This window comes from Chaetodon auriga, chromosome 22 (assembly GCF_051107435.1).
Source record: "Chaetodon auriga isolate fChaAug3 chromosome 22, fChaAug3.hap1, whole genome shotgun sequence".
NCBI lineage: Eukaryota > Metazoa > Chordata > Actinopteri > Chaetodontiformes > Chaetodontidae > Chaetodon > Chaetodon auriga.
In genome coordinates this window covers 10,959,449-10,975,009 of record NC_135095.1, presented here as the reverse complement: position 1 = coordinate 10,975,009, position 15,561 = coordinate 10,959,449, and the positions used below count along the sequence as shown (strand labels likewise).

The 15,561-nt window shown below is 43.0% G+C and overlaps 1 protein-coding gene across 3 annotated transcripts in view; it reads right to left on the bottom strand.

Annotated features, from left to right (window-relative positions):
• Positions 1-2,458: 2,458 nt before the first annotated feature.
• Positions 2,459-15,561, bottom strand: part of ptpn12 (protein tyrosine phosphatase non-receptor type 12) — a 43,372-nt gene continuing 30,269 nt past the window's right edge. The window contains exons 14-18 of one of the 3 annotated variants that reach the window (XM_076721917.1): positions 14,385-15,339; positions 8,787-8,858; positions 7,661-7,714; positions 6,650-6,733; positions 6,010-6,202 (exon numbers count right to left, since the gene is read on the bottom strand). In XM_076721917.1, the coding sequence (XP_076578032.1) occupies positions 6,141-6,202; positions 6,650-6,733; positions 7,661-7,714; positions 8,787-8,858; positions 14,385-15,339 (1,227 nt within the window). In that variant the 3' untranslated portion in view covers positions 6,010-6,140. Of the gene's footprint in view, positions 6,203-6,645; positions 6,734-7,660; positions 7,715-8,786; positions 8,859-14,384; positions 15,340-15,561 lie in introns of all 3 variants that reach the window. The other 2 variants (XM_076721918.1, XM_076721919.1) reach the window with 2 other exon arrangements.

Sequence of the window (15,561 nt, the reverse complement as noted above, 5' to 3'; positions counted from 1 at the left end):
CTTCAAATTGCTTGTTTAGACTGACCAACAGTCAAAAACCCAAAGAAATGTCATCTGTAATGATACAGACAGAAATAATTCATAAACCTTTACCCCTAACCGATAGTGCTTTCTATCCTACTCACTTTCATTAGGTTGCACCGTGCTGTCTGCAGTGCTTCAGCTGAGGCTGGAAATGATCCTCAAGTGCATTAACCCCACATGCTGAGAGGTGGTGCACGGGGTGGACTTCACACTTTAGCTCATGTCCTTCCCGCTGCTGTTTCCTCCAGGGTGTCCAGTCTAAGGGGGGGCATCCACTTTCACCTGTTAGCCTAATCTGCTTTGGCATTTCCTCTCCAGAACACAACCCCCAGAGGACAGCACGCTGCCCACAGCTGACTGACAGGACGTGTGGCAGCGAGGTGGTGTGTGTACGTGGGTTTGTTAAAATGTAAATGCTCCCAGCAAAGGGATAAACTTCCCATCTTTCGTCTAATCTTCACAACTGGATGAGTTTATCACACACCGAACACATCATTATACAGTGCCATGAGTCCTCCGGCGCTGTTTACACTTTGATTTATTGAGATGAAAACATTTTCTTCACTCAGACGGATTGGCGGGGCTCTCAGTACCAGGCCCTGTCTGTGTGTGACAGCCAGGCGTGAATACTAAATATGATTAGCGGCTGCACAAGCCGGGGTGTAAAGTTACAAGTGGCCACAAACATTGGGACAAGACTGTCATATGATCAGGGATGCCACTAAGGGGGCATGGCCACCCACATCCTCTCCCTTCCATATGCATAGTGAGCTTCTCAGGTGATTTACACCTGACCACCCCTATGAAAAAGGTCTAGGGCCACCACTGCATATGATGCAAGCCACAAGTGCAAATGTGACGTCTGTGTGTGAGCGTGTGGTCCCAGTCCAGTAGAACGCCACTGAGTAAGAGCGAGCAAGTCAAAATTCTTCCAGCATCCTGTATGTGACTAATACACCTAAAAATAATCAGGTCGAACACATTATACTGCACATTCCAGGCTTTAAAACAGAGCTGACACAGTTCACTTTCTTCAGATGGCTGTGCAGCCTGCTGCTACCGCTCACATACACTGAACACTGATTGGCTATATAAATAAGCCATTACATAACATGTTAAACTGCTCCATGGGAAAACTGAGGTGACCCAGTTAAGATAGAAACCTGGCTTAATTTATACAAAGCAGGCAGAGAGAGAGAGAGTGAAACAGAGTGTGTATTCATATTTTGCTGCTGTGAGTGTAAGTGTGCGACACAGAGGAAACATAAACACTGTATTGATTATCAGGTGAGGGAGGAAGTGGTGAGGCCTGTGTCATGAGTGTACTAGATTCTTATGATGCAGCATGTGTGTCTTTAACAACTGTAGTTTCTATTCATGCATTCATTTATATGAGTATTATAAAGCAGCGTAATAGAGTATTTAGTAATAAAACCATTTTGGCTCAAAGTTATGAAAGTCCAGGGTTGATAGTTTAGTTGAGCAATCTCCTGATTTATGTTTATCAAGGGACAAGCTTAAATGCCAAATATGTCGAAAAGCGTTGCTATCATAGGTTTGATTACGGCCTCCTAGAATTATTTGGGAAATCGCTGCAGTTTCAGATTTGAAAGATTGTGTAACTGCAGTGGCAGATTTCAAGATTCAAGCATTTATTTGGCAAGAATTTCTCAAAACGTGCAGTGAAATAAGCGTGATGTGCCCTAGAGGATGAGCTAAAGGGTTAATAAGTGTATTAAAGATAGTAAAGATGAAAGCAAACTGATGATTCAGGTATTGCAGGTTTTTAGATCCTATTGCTCGAACAGGTGCTTTTATCAGTGATTATAACCAAAGAGGCCTGACGTGACACCAAAGACATGGCTACCTCCGCTGCAACAGTTTAACTGTATCATAATGTACTGTATAATTCATCTGAAATGAACATTGTCTACATGTGAACAGGAGCAAATAATCACAGTATGCCTTCCCACCTGCTGTGCCTCTCTATGTGTGTAAGGTGAATACAAATGTGAAACCCTCAAGGTCTTTGTGCAAGACGGCGAGCGACTGTGTTTACACCACCTGCCGTGATTAATTAATCGCCATATTAGTACGTGTGTGTGTGTACATTCGTCTCGGCGGATCTTCCAGGTGTGAGAGAGGATCTCCTGCTGTGACCCCCAGTAAGAACACACACACACACACACACACACACAAACACACACCCACAAGATGATTGACATTATTGGATTAAATGTGCCGAGCTGTTAGCCAGTAGGAGACACAAATTATTTCATTTCTTGAGACAAGTCAGAGTGATTTATTAACCACTTAACGGTTCTGTATTGTAAATTAAATTGTCTGTATGTACACACACTCCATCAAACACAACCTGGGCACACACGTTTTTTCGTTACATCATCTTTAGCGAATAAAAACAAAGGGGCGCGTCTTTACTTAATGTTCATTTTTACTGATTGATTTCTGCAACATACAAACATTTTGGGGTGTGTGTGTGTGTGTGTGTTTGTGTGTGTGTGAGGGGGAGGGTGAGGGTGAGGGGGGCTGAACGAGAGTCCCACAGGAGGCAATGAGCAAGCAGCAGCGAATCACATCGCTCACGCCGCTAATGATGATTGGAGGAGAGAGGGGAAACGGGGAGGGCGGGCTCTCACTTAAAGGCACAGGTGGGCTCTTTTCTGAGATCGAGGCTTGTGTGCACGTGACGGGGTTATAGGCAGGTAGACGGCTATGTGCTGGATAAACAGAAATAAATGGAAAAAGTTTAAAAGACCGTTTCTCAACACGTCTGTTAGCTTCCTGGCAAATTTTGCTCCTGGAAGCACCGACATGTCAGAGATGCTTTTCTAAAGTGAACTGATCACTGGCCTACAGACGCGTTGAAAACGACGGCCTTTTAAAAACGAAAAAGGAGCAGAGACGAGGGCGGAGGAGGAGGGATGAGAGAGAGAACAGCAGGGGAAGTATGAAGGAAGCAAAAGAGGAGAAAAATAATGAGATGCTCCTTGTCCAGAGCGGGAGATCCATCTCTGCTGCATGTTTAACATTAAAGGAGCACGCTTAGAGGAAAAAAGTCACAAAGCGTAAAGAAACTGGGCGAAAAATAAAAAGACAGAGAGAGAGAGTGAGAGGATGAGAGAGAGGTGGAGGTCTGGGCAGGGAGCTGTGGACTTGTGACGCAACAAACAACCGCGTATACAAAAATAACTTTTAAAATACCATTTACAAAAAAACGACCATTATTATTATTATCATCATTAATATTATTATTACAATCTTATTCGAAGCCCGCCGTAGCTATCTGAAAGGGGGGCTTTACTCGATGCTTTTACTCTGCCGACCAATTAAAACAATTCAAAAAAAAAAAAAAAAAAAAAGTTGAATCTTTTTAAGCATAGAAGTCAAACATAAAAATAAAAAAATAAAAACAAAACCCTGAAATATTTGCCAGAAGCAAAAACAAAAGGGGAGCAGAATAATTTACAGTCTGAAAATGGAAACATCGTGTAGGGGAGGAATCATCATCATCATCATCATCATCATCATCATCATCATCATCATCATCATGCACTGACTTTCTTACATCTTCTGTTAATAAGAATATTTAAGAGATAACAAAAACAATCTGAAATATTATATACCTAAACTGCCCTGTACAGTTCTTTATCTTTATAAAACAATGCATATACTGTGTAGTTATGGTAGCTAATGAAGGAGAAGTTAGCAGAGAACGAGGAAAATCAGGAGAAAACAGTAGTACTGGGTCCCCAGCTGCTGTTGTCTTGTTGGATCTTTGTCTCACACATACAGAAGTAGGTACAGTATGATTTTCAGTCTTTTTCATTGACTCGGCTGTCAGATGAGGAATGAGGCATACAAGCCCGATTTGTAGACAAGTTTTGGGAAGCCAGACTTGATATTAATCTGTCAAATCCCGAAGGAGTTGCAGGTGATGTGGAGCATTTCCTGCTACGAAACACTGAGGTTTGTTGTGAGTAAACTGACTTGCGGGGTTGTTCATCTCAGGGCGAGAGAGAAGAAAAGGAAGGGTACAAGAACGGGAATTTAAAAAAACGAGAGAAGAACAAGGAAATAAACAGCAAATTTGAGTCCCAAGTAAAGAAGAGGAGCCAAACACACACACACACACACACACACACACACACACACACACAGAGAGGAGAGAGAGAGAGAGAGAGAGAGAGAGAGAGAGAGAGAGAGAGAGAGAGAGAGAGAGAGAGAGAGAGAGACGGGAACTGAAGAGAGAAGCCAATTCAAGGAGGCTGTCTTCTCTGAGAGGCAGACTAAGGCAGGCTCATGGTCCCAGCAGTGAGAGCCAGAGTCACAGAGATGATGAGTTTGGCCATTACTGATGTGTTTCAAGGTCAACACAGACTGTTTTTCTAAAGTTGTTCAATCAATAAAATCCTACAAAATCCGTCCTGACAACTACTTACACCATCTCACCAAATGATTCTGCCTTTTGCTTTTCAACTTTCTGTATCTCTGCATTCGGCTTTGCTTTCTAACGATGTCAACGTGATCATTAATGTCCACTGGTACGAAAGGAACAGTTTGAAATATTGCTTGTTTGGTTTCTTGCCGAGAGTTGGGTGAGAAGGCTGAAGTCGCTTTCATGGCTATACGTGATGGAGCTGCAAGCCGCTGGTTAGTTTAGCTCAGCATAAAGACTGGAAACGGGGGGGAGGCAGCTAGCCCAGCTGTGTCCAAAGGTGGTGAAGTCCGCGTACCCACACCTCAACAGCTAGCACTTCATCTCATTTTTTTTAATCAGTGCAAAAACCAACAGTAAAAACAAATGTTACTGTGGGGGGTTTATGTGCCAAATGTCACTGCTTTTGTTTTGTGTTTGCATGGCGTCCAGCTCTAGCAAAACTTGTTATTTCCTCTGGTTTTTGTACCGATTAACATTCAATTCAAAAGTCACTGATAAGCTTTCCAGCTGCTGGTAGGTGGATTCTGTCATCGCTGGACAGAGCCAAGCTATCTGTTTCCAGTCTTTATGCTAAGCTAAGCTACGATGCTTCTGGTTCCAGATCCACATTTAGCATACAAACAGGAGAGCGGTGTGAAACCTCTTAACTCCCTCCTAAAACAACATCATAAACATCCACAGGCTCCCACTGACTGCTGCAATGGCCAAACTGTCGGTCTGTGACTCCAGTAAACAGGGAGGTCAGCATAGAAACATAAAGTACGAGAGCTGACGTGACTGCAGCGAACACAGGTGCTCGACGGCTTCTGTTTCTATGTTGATCCTTTGTAATGTAGCACCAGCACACAGAAAGAGAGAGAGAGACAGACAGAGAGAGAGCACCCTGGCAACCTGTACATACCCAACAGAAAAGGTTGCATCATGGGTTACAGATTATCTAGCTTTGAAGATTGTTGTTCATTCAGTAGGAGGAAGCAGACACCTTCTGGGAGTTGAGTTAAACCTCAGGAATCAGCTTCCCACAGTAGCTTTGCTGATTAAAGATAATTCCTGATTTATGATTTCAAAAAAAGAAACCCAACAACTTTGTTTCATTTGGTACGAAAGAAAATGTTCTTCCTGATAATTTAACATTTCGTATTTAACATATACACCTACATCCTTCTCCCGTTTCGCCTCAGAATGGACAAATTTCCATGATGTGTCTACAGCTCAGAGAGGAAAAACAATCTTAATCTACTCTCAAGTCACCAAAAAACAGGAGAAAAACAGGAATTATCCTTTAACCATTAACAGGAAAACAACCAGACTGATCCCAGGTCAGCGTCTAGAGAAGTCAAAACCTCTAACATCAGCAAGCTGAGCAGGGAAACGAGGGCTTTGTTCTAAAATGGGAAAGTCACTTGACTGGTAAGTGTTCTTCTGCTTTGCACAGTGGCACTTTGAAGGAAGGACTGAGGCGGAGGAGGAGGAGGAAGAGGAGGAGCTCAGTCTGGAGAAGGTGTTGGCACAGAGTTACACAGAAGGTGTTTCTATGTAAAATTGTGCTGTCAGTCTGTGTAGCATCTATCAACTTGGTTTTTGGACCAGCCAGGTGAGATCGGTAGAGTCCATCTCCTGACAACGCTGTTGGTGTACGGGCAGATGGATCGTTCCATCATGTCCACTCCAGGGGGGGTTCCCGAGGGCCTTTGGGCTGAATGCAGCGGTTACCGAACCCTGACACAAGAGGGGAGAAGAAGTTCTTAGCTGGGTTTGCTTTGCTTCAAACTTAATAAAACACATCCTGAAATTTCTGCCTGCGGAGGAAAGCGTGCCTCCAATTCGAGCCTGGTCTCAAAACCATCAAACATTTTCTGCGCATGTAGCCTGGAGCTAAGTTTCCAATCAGCACAAGCAGTGCCACACATCACAGAAATGATGACAGTCCTAGAAACCATGTTTGTCAGCAAGTTTTCTGCACAAAGACTAAAAAAAAAAAAAAAGAAAATCATTACTTGAGCAAATAATACAATCCCAAGTCCAAAAAAAGTGTGTGAAACATACAGAAAACAGAATGTGATGATTTGATAATCCTCAACTGAAAGCAGTACAAAGACAATATATTCACCAGTTTGTGAACACATGACTGTGAACATGAAGAGGGAAGACAGCAGACTTACCCACCCAGGTCTGCCTTGCTGTCTGTTGCTGTGGTGCCAGCAGATGCAGGGTCAGCTGGAGATGTCTTCTTAACGCACTCTGACACATCTACACACAGGCAAACACACACACAGATTAATGGGCTGGAAGCACTGTGTGGATATCAGTGGTGTTGTATAATAGCTTTAGTGATATAAGACCTATTTAAACTACATTAGCTTCACTAAGAGAGGTCTTATATTTGTAAAAATTGTAACTATTACCTATGTATTATAGCAGCAGTATCTTATTATTAGCATTTAACTTGAAGCCTTACTGAAAATCTTTAACACTGGATCAAATCTCTTTGTGTATTATTATCACAGATTTGCAGCAGCTGGCTGATTTAGCACAAGAAGCCCTCAGGCTATACTCGCCACATGACGCCCACATATATAAGAGGAATATACACATTAGCATGAGTGAAATTTTACAACTGTTCAAAAAATAACAACTTCCGCTGATGAACTTGCGTTTGCATGTTCATCGCTCATGATATTTAAAGTTCTGCCATCAGCAGGAGCGTCAATGAAACCAGAGACTGTTCGTTCTTTGTAAATGCTCCTGTTGAGTTTTATTCGTAGCTAGTAAAAAACAATCATTACAGAATTCAAGTTAACGGTTATTCCCTTTTCGATTATTTTGTCTGTCTCAAACTCACACGCGCTGAAACTACTGAGGCGGTAAATTGGCAGTAACCATCATCACTCAGCGTGGATCAGCATTTTTCATTTCGTCTCTCTGCAGACACGTTTTTATCTTTTTCCCCTTTTCTCTCTTTCTGTATCTCTTTCTTTCTCGTTATTACTCGCTCTCCTGCTCTCACAGCTGCCCTTTTGACAAATGCTGTCAGTCTTATCGTGTGCAGGCTAATTTGTAAAACAGTGAAGGGCTGTTTCCTGCTCTGCTCTGCTGGCTAACTGCTGTGACGACGCATTAAGCACGGACACGCGGGGAAACAAATGCTCGTCCGCACACAGATAAACAGACACACACCTTTATGTGAGCCGCTCCATTCAGCTGAGGCTGACGTTTTCATCTCCAGAGGGTCTGACAGAGAGGGCAACAGAGGGAGAGAGTTTAACAAAGGAACGGCTGATGAGAAACGAACAAAAACTTTCAGCAAAATCCACACACGTTCCCACACCATCACACACTTTACGTCCCTTTCAGACTCACTTTCTTTCACTGTATCTCTCATTGTTCTTCCTCGTTCATCACCTCCATTAAACCACCCTTTCCCTCCATACTTCAGCCTCACAGTGAGGACACTTGGTGCTCTAAAGCCTTGAGCTCACCTGAGCCACCGCCCACAAGTCTCTGATCGTGAACAGATGATGACAGTGAGGTTAAGATATGACATTAAAGCCTCAAGACGCTGGTCTCACTTCCTGCCGTGTCGCTGTGCAATTAATACATTTCCAAGTCTGTATGCATTTTCTAAACAACTACAAAAGCAATTAACTGTTGCTGCGTCCAATTCCAAACTACACACAAACTGTATACAGAGTGTACTACATACTAATGTTTTCTGAGAAATCAGCTGTTTTATATCAACAGGAAGTGACAGGAAAAGGATTTTCAAAAAATGTAATAATTTCTGAGCTGTGCCGCCACCACCCAGTTGCTAGCTTGTTAGCTTGTTGAGTATCCTTTATTTTGTCAATTATATGCAGGTAGAAAGGATTGAGACACAGGCCATATTCTCTTTCAAAGATTGGCGTTCCAAAACCACTGCAGGGCTGAAACAGTGCCAATGCTGCCCCCTAGTGTTATGAACCTGACAGAGCTTCTCACAAAACAAATTTGCTCCCTTTTGGCAAAACAGTGAAGGTGTTTTAACTCCTTTTCATCTCATGTGCTACTATTTTAGTGTCCTCCCCTTCTAATGTCAGAACACTGTACAGGTAAAAGGAAAACGGTGGAAGGCAACAGGGTGGCCGAGGTTTCAATCACACTACTATCAGTACTATTAGTGGCACCCATTACCCATTGCACATATTCATTGATCCACCAACTTCTTGACTGGCCATAAAAACAACACACCAGAGCATGAATCCAGGAGGGGGCCCAGTGAATCCACAGCAAACACACCTGTGAATCTTGACCAATGCAAACGCACCTGTGGCCAGTATGAAGGACTCAGGGGTTCTCGCAGGGAGGGGGGGAGGGGAGTCATCGCTGTCCCAGCAGTCTGGGTTAAAAAGGTCAGAGGTCACATGAGAAGCAACGTTAATAAGTGGCCGAGAAGAGAGACAAGAGAGGCAGTCGGCAGTCAAATGTAAACAATGCAGAGAAAAGCTCAAGTGCTTCCTTGATTCCTTCTTTAAAGATGGCGGCACTTTAGGTCCACAAAGAAGCTCTGATGTGAGTAAATCTGCTCAGTCACCTCTCACAGCTAGTTTAATATCATGATTTCTGATATACCGTTGTTTAAAACGACATTATAACAGGATGTATCCATTTGTTTCAGAGATGATTAAAGTGCAGAGCACCTCATTGAGTGGAGAAGCCAATGCATGGCAGAGATTTATGTATTTACTCAGAAATTTGTCAGGATCAAAAAGCAAACGTTGTATGATTATTTTCATGTCTTATTATTTAAAAACACACATGCAAAACTGAAACTCATTTCATTTTTTTCTTATTGCAGTGATGTTTCAAAAGCACTCTTTTCATTCTTTTATTCACTTTTATTCATTAACAACGCTCTGAATACATCTTAAGTTAATGTCAGAAGCATTGCTTTGGCAGTGCTGTATCTGAATATGCCAATAAAGCCCTCTGAATAGTAAAAGATGCACTCAGACACGAGGCATGCCGATCTGGATTTCCATCATCCTTTTCATTGATTGTGAGGAACCACAGACTCACAGCGGAGAGTGTTTATTGCCTCTAACCTCATGTAATTAAAAGTATCAGTCAGGGTATCTGTAACAGATGGATCTGCACATGCTGAACACTGAGAACTGTATCAGCACTGAAGCTACGAATTAACAGCGATTTGTCTCTGTCAGTTTCAGGACTACATCTGACACGTAACTGCTGTGAAAGGAAATCTGTAGATGGAATGATAAATACTAATTCACGTGGGGTGAAAGAGCTGGGCAGCCTTGCTTCACACAGCGAATATAAATCCAGCCTTTTTGCACTGGTCTGGTTAAGTTACTGGCATGGCAGAGATCAATATCCACAATGTCCGATTCGGGCTGTGACTACAATATTAACAAGAAGAAGAACATGAGGATGCTGACTGTGAGTATGACTGTTTAGTGATACTGACAGCAGAATGCTTATGAGGCCTGTTCTTCTCGATAGAAAGCTTCTTTTAATCCGCTGTACAACTAAGATAAGTATGGCTCTTTTTAATTTAAGGGCAATATCCAAGAAGTTATTTTGTATTAATGACCTTATTACAGACCCTGAGTGTGTCTTTCCCACTGAGACCTGGTTGGACTCTCAAGGAAGCCTCCCTTTCATGTGCAGGGGGAGCCAGTCACTCACACTGTGATGGTTGTATCTGATTAGGTGATAGAGTTAGACTCAACTGCATTAGAGTTGGTTGGGTGTACCTAATAAACCGGCAACTGAGTGTATATCATCTGTGATGGACTTGGTGTCATCTCACAGTACTGGGTACTCAAATTGCTAGGAATCAAAACATCTTCTGTCCCGACGGCTCCCTCTTTCTATAAAACCATTTGGAACTGCATGTCTAAAGAGGTCCTAACCACTGGGAATTACTCATTTGAAGCTGAGTGTTCTTCCTACTGCATTTAAGACTGCCCTAGGAAAGCCCATAAATCAGCCTGGATTAGTGCGAAATCGGTCTTAATGAAGGCCGCAGTTAGATGCTAGTTCATCTTTGCCTTGCACCGTTTTCAGGAAAACATTAGGTGATCGTACAGCAGGTTAGAGTCACCATGAGCGATGAGGGCCAGAGCCAATGAAGACAACCTGATATTGCTGTTCCTGATTTAAGTTAAGTGCTGTTAACGATGCAATTACAAACTCCAGCTTCAAAGACAAAATTATAGGATTAAAAAAAGATGGTTTGAGGCAGTTAATCACTCACAGTCAGAGCTGCTGCTACCAACAGAGCGAACTCATGAAAGTTCACCTGCTTCTGCTTTGACTCGATGTGTTTCAAAGAGAAGCTGAACCGGCCTAAAAAGTTTCAGTATGACAAGAGTGGAATTTCTTAGAGTTTCAGACGGGAGATGGAGAACTTTATTCATCATGAAATTTGAATCTTCTACCTATGCATGTTTGTAATGTTTAACATTTTTAATTGCAACATTTACCTCAAGCTGCATGCATTGGTTCCCCACTTTTAAATGCCTTCTAATTGTTTGTCAATGACTTGTAAATCCTTTTGAACCTTTAAACAATGTGCAATATAAATGGATTGATTCGATGATGATGCAACCAGCAAAATAAGCAGCCACCAGCTTCCTCTTGACCAACCACAAAGCAGCAATTTGCTCAATCAACTCCTCAAGCAGTCATTAGATTCTTGCAACCAATCAAACAAGCAGCCATCAGCGTTTCATAACCAATAAGAAAGCACGACAGCAGCCCAAATAAATAATGTGCCAGAAAGCCAAGCAGACCAGAACGCAAAACAGTCCACTTCAGGACTGAGAGGCAAATATTTCTGCATTTCACTTTAAACATTGGAAGTACTTCAGGAGTGCATGATGACAGATGTTTAAATGGCGACCATAACACTTGAATGTCATTTGATTATTCAACAGGAACGCATTACTTTGTTTGTCTTGTGGCTTTGAGTTCCTCAGTAAAACCCCAATTTTCCAAAAAAGTTGGGACGCTGTTTAAAAAGTAAATAAAAACAGAATGCATTCATTTGCAAACACACTGTGTTTACAGACAACAGTTTCCTGACTCCATGTAGTAATATCCTTTATCCAATCATGTGTTCACAAAGTGGTGAACTCACTCCATCCTCGCTTGTGAATGACTGAGCCTTTCCAGAATGCCCCTTTCATACCCAATCATGATACTATCACCTGTTACCATTGAACCTGTTTACCTGTGGAATGTTCCAAACAGGTGTTTTTGGGGCATTCCACATCTTTCCCAGTCTTTAGTTGCTCCGGTCCCAACTTGATTGAAACATGTTGCTGCATCAAATTCACACTAAGCAGATATTTACAGAAATCAATGAAGTTGATACTGTCTTTGTACTGTTTTCAACTGCGTATTTGTCAAAAAGGATTGGGAAGTTATCACATTCTGTTTTATTTACGTTTTACAAAGTGTCCCAGCTTTCTTGGAATCGGGTTGTATGAATGAGAAACTAACAATGGCAGGTCAATGTAATACACTACTTCTTGTGTGGTTCCTGAAGCAAGCGGTACAGCATTCTCTGTGTTGGGTTTTAATCTGGAGCAGCATCTTGGCTATTTACATTACCAGGACAGTTCAGTTGGGACTGAAGTCAGGTAAACTGCTGCAGCTGACCACTAGAAATCATCAGGAATCGTATTGCAATAACTTCCTGTCTTGGACTAAATATTATGCCAGGCTGGCATTACATTATTGTAGATATATCAGTGTCAGTGTATGTCTTTGCCATTATAAATAAATATCAACGTCAGTACTGGCTTCAAAAATCCAGTCTTGGTCAGACTATACAATTTACGGAGAGTATCAATAAACAATTTATTTCTTATCTATCTGTATCTTGTAATTGATTCATATCATGCACCCTAATAGTGAAATCCAAATATTTAAAAATGCAGTTAAGTCTTAATTCGTCAAGCGTTGAACCCATTCAAGATCAAAACCGTTCCAAGCCAAAGTCCAGGTCAAACCATTCCGCATTCCATGTCAGCGCCGATCACAGCAAGAATCAGATTTCAGAATCTCGTGATTTTGAAATCAACACAGAAGAAGGAGCAATCTCAGTCCCCAGAAGATTAAAACCACATCTCAATCATGACAGTGAGGCCATACCGATGCACAAACGCGTGTGACGCTGCTCTGTTCAACCCAACGTGCACGCAGAGTTGGCGAATGTGTATTTATCAGCATCATGCAGTGTTGATCCTTCACCATCCAACATGCACGCATGGTTCTCTGCGCGCACACACAGACACACATAACTGCACCCAAACACAAACACACAAAAACAGGATTTCACTCGCTCTCCCTCTCGTTCCCAAATCCACTCACTTAGACAAACACACACAAGCTGAAAGAGAGAGAGTGGGGTTGTTTTGACAGATGTTTGCCTGTTAACATTTGCAGCATTCCTCGCAAACCAACCAATTAGTCATACAGCCATGCTTCATATGAGACTGGAACTATCGCACTGTTTGTTTGTGTTTTTCTTGTCCTTCCTCTCTTCCATGTCTCCTGTTTGTCTCTCCCTGCCTCTGTCTTTACCCAGCAGTTAAAACACTATAACAAAGTGTGTGTGTGCGTGTGTGTGTGTGTGTGTGTGTGTGTGTGTGGTGACAGACACATGTCATTAGCATGTGGTCTGTCTGAGATGTGTCTCCTTATTGACCCAGAAAATGACTGTGAGGTTTCCCTGAGCTTAAGTGTGTGTGTGGATGGTAAACACAGGTTGTCAGAACTACTCTCAGTGCATTTACAGGAGTTTAGTAAGAAGAAGCAGACCCAAAAACGAGCTAAAATGAACTTCAGAGTTGTCTAAACCTGATTTAGTTACAGAACCAGTCAAAATCTGAACATACCTTCTCAATCAGTGTCTTCATTTTTATCATTTTCTACATTGTCGATTCATACCAAATCCATCAAAACTATGAACATACATATAGACATGAAGTCTTAAAACTGTGAATGTATCTTCAAGTGCACTTGCAAAAACCATCAAATACCACCCCAGGACAGGAAGACCAAGAGTTACCTGTGTTGCAGAGGACAGGTTCATTACGGTTACCAGCCTCAGAAATCGCCAACTAAACACAGGTCAGGGTGCACATAAATGCTTCAAAGAGTTCAATCAGCAGACGCCTTCATTGGTCCAATTATTGTAAAGAAATCACTATTGAGGGAGACCAACAGCAATAGGAGAACTGCTTAGGCCAAGAAACAAAAGGAACGGACATCAGACCAGAGGAAATCTGCACTTTGGTCTGATGAGTCCAAATCTGAGAGGCGAAAGTGAACGGATGATATCCACATGTGTGGTTCCCACCATGAAGCCTGGAGGAGGAGCTGTGAAGGTGTGGGGGTAGTCTTCCAGTGACACTGTTGGCGATTCATTAAAAATTCAAGGCTCACTTAACCAGCGTGGTTACCACAGCATTCTGAGGCCCATCAGTGGACCATCATTTGTTTTTCAACAGTACAATGACCCAAAGACATCGCAGGTAGACACCTCATGAAGAGAAGGCCAACAGTGTAAAAGCTGCTATCAAAGTGAAAGCTGTCTACTTTAGTGAATCTAAAATATATTTCTAAAATGTACCTTTTTGCTTACTGCATCATTTCATGTGTGTTCTTTCATAGTTCTGATGTCTTTTTTTAATCAATAGCATAGAAAACAATAAAAATAAAGAAAGAACACTGAATGAGAAGGTGTGTCCAAGCGTTCGACTGGTACTGTGGTTAATCCAGATGTCTATTTATCAGACTTCATAGCTGTTAATTGCTTCTGTCAGGAAAGCAGCCAGTTAGTTAAAGGAATTAGTTTGGCTCATTAAATAAAAGCAGCTGATTGACATACTTGCTGTGGTTGCAGTGGGTGACGGAGAGCTCTGCCCTGCGATCGACATGGGCAGCACCTTACGGACCGGCTGCTGCTCTCCATGGTGAGGGGATGCGGATACCATGGCCGTCGCGGTGGACACGGTAGTACGATAACCCTCCTTTCCTCCGGACATCTCCCCGTCTCCCTCCTCGTCCGAGTTGTCGGAGTGCAGGGGGTTGGTGAAACTCAGGGCAGTCCTAACGGGAGTGGAGGAAGAGGAGGAGGAGGAGGAGGAAGAGAGGTGGGAGGAAGAGGAGGAGGATGGGCCGACGCGGTCTGAGGAGGAGGAAGAGGAGGAGGTTTTGGGGAACTGTTTGTCTGGGCTGTTGCAGGCCTGAGCCCACGCTGCATGCCCAGCCTTCGCCTCCGCTTTCTCTCCTCCCGGTGTCTCCCCCTTCTCGCTCTTCACAGGGAGGTGGTTTGGTCTGGGTAGGACGCCTCCATCTGCCTCCCCACATCCTGCTCCTCCTCCTCCCTCCGTGCCCGAGTCCTCTGACAGCGAGGAGCTCGACGTCAGCAGGGATTGGCCAGTACGGGCTTTGAAGGCGTGGCTTCGTTGCAGCATTGCCGAGCTATTGCCTGAACTGCTGCTGACTCCGCCTGCTACTCCCATGGAGGAGGAAGTGTCAAAACTACGAGGTCCTTCCTGTAACGGCACCTTTTTGATCTCGATGCTCAGCTTCCTCTCAATCCGAGCACCAGAACATTCAACAACTGGGGAGAGGGGCGACGTCGGAGTCTGGCTTTGGCTCGATTCTGACTTTGTCGACGCTGAAGACAATTTGTTGTTGTAGTTCTCGTTGAGATCGAGATTTGAGACCTGAGTCTGCTGTTTTTGACTGAGTAGATCTTGGTCTTTCTGCTCTGAGGGACTCGTCTGCTTGTTTGGACTGGGCTCTGACTGGTTCTGCTGCTTATCCACTTCTTTATTCTGAGAGAAGGAAATGAAAAGATGAAACATCACCTCGAAAACAGAAGAAATCTTCCATGTATCTGAAAGGGAATCGTAGTGTGCCCTGTAGTGTGAACAGGGCAAGTCATCTCAAAATACAATGTTCATAAACACCCACCATATTTTCAGTAACTGCTCACAAAATAAGAACAAACTCTAACATTGTCTCTAACAGAAGCATAGAAGCGGACACAAACTACT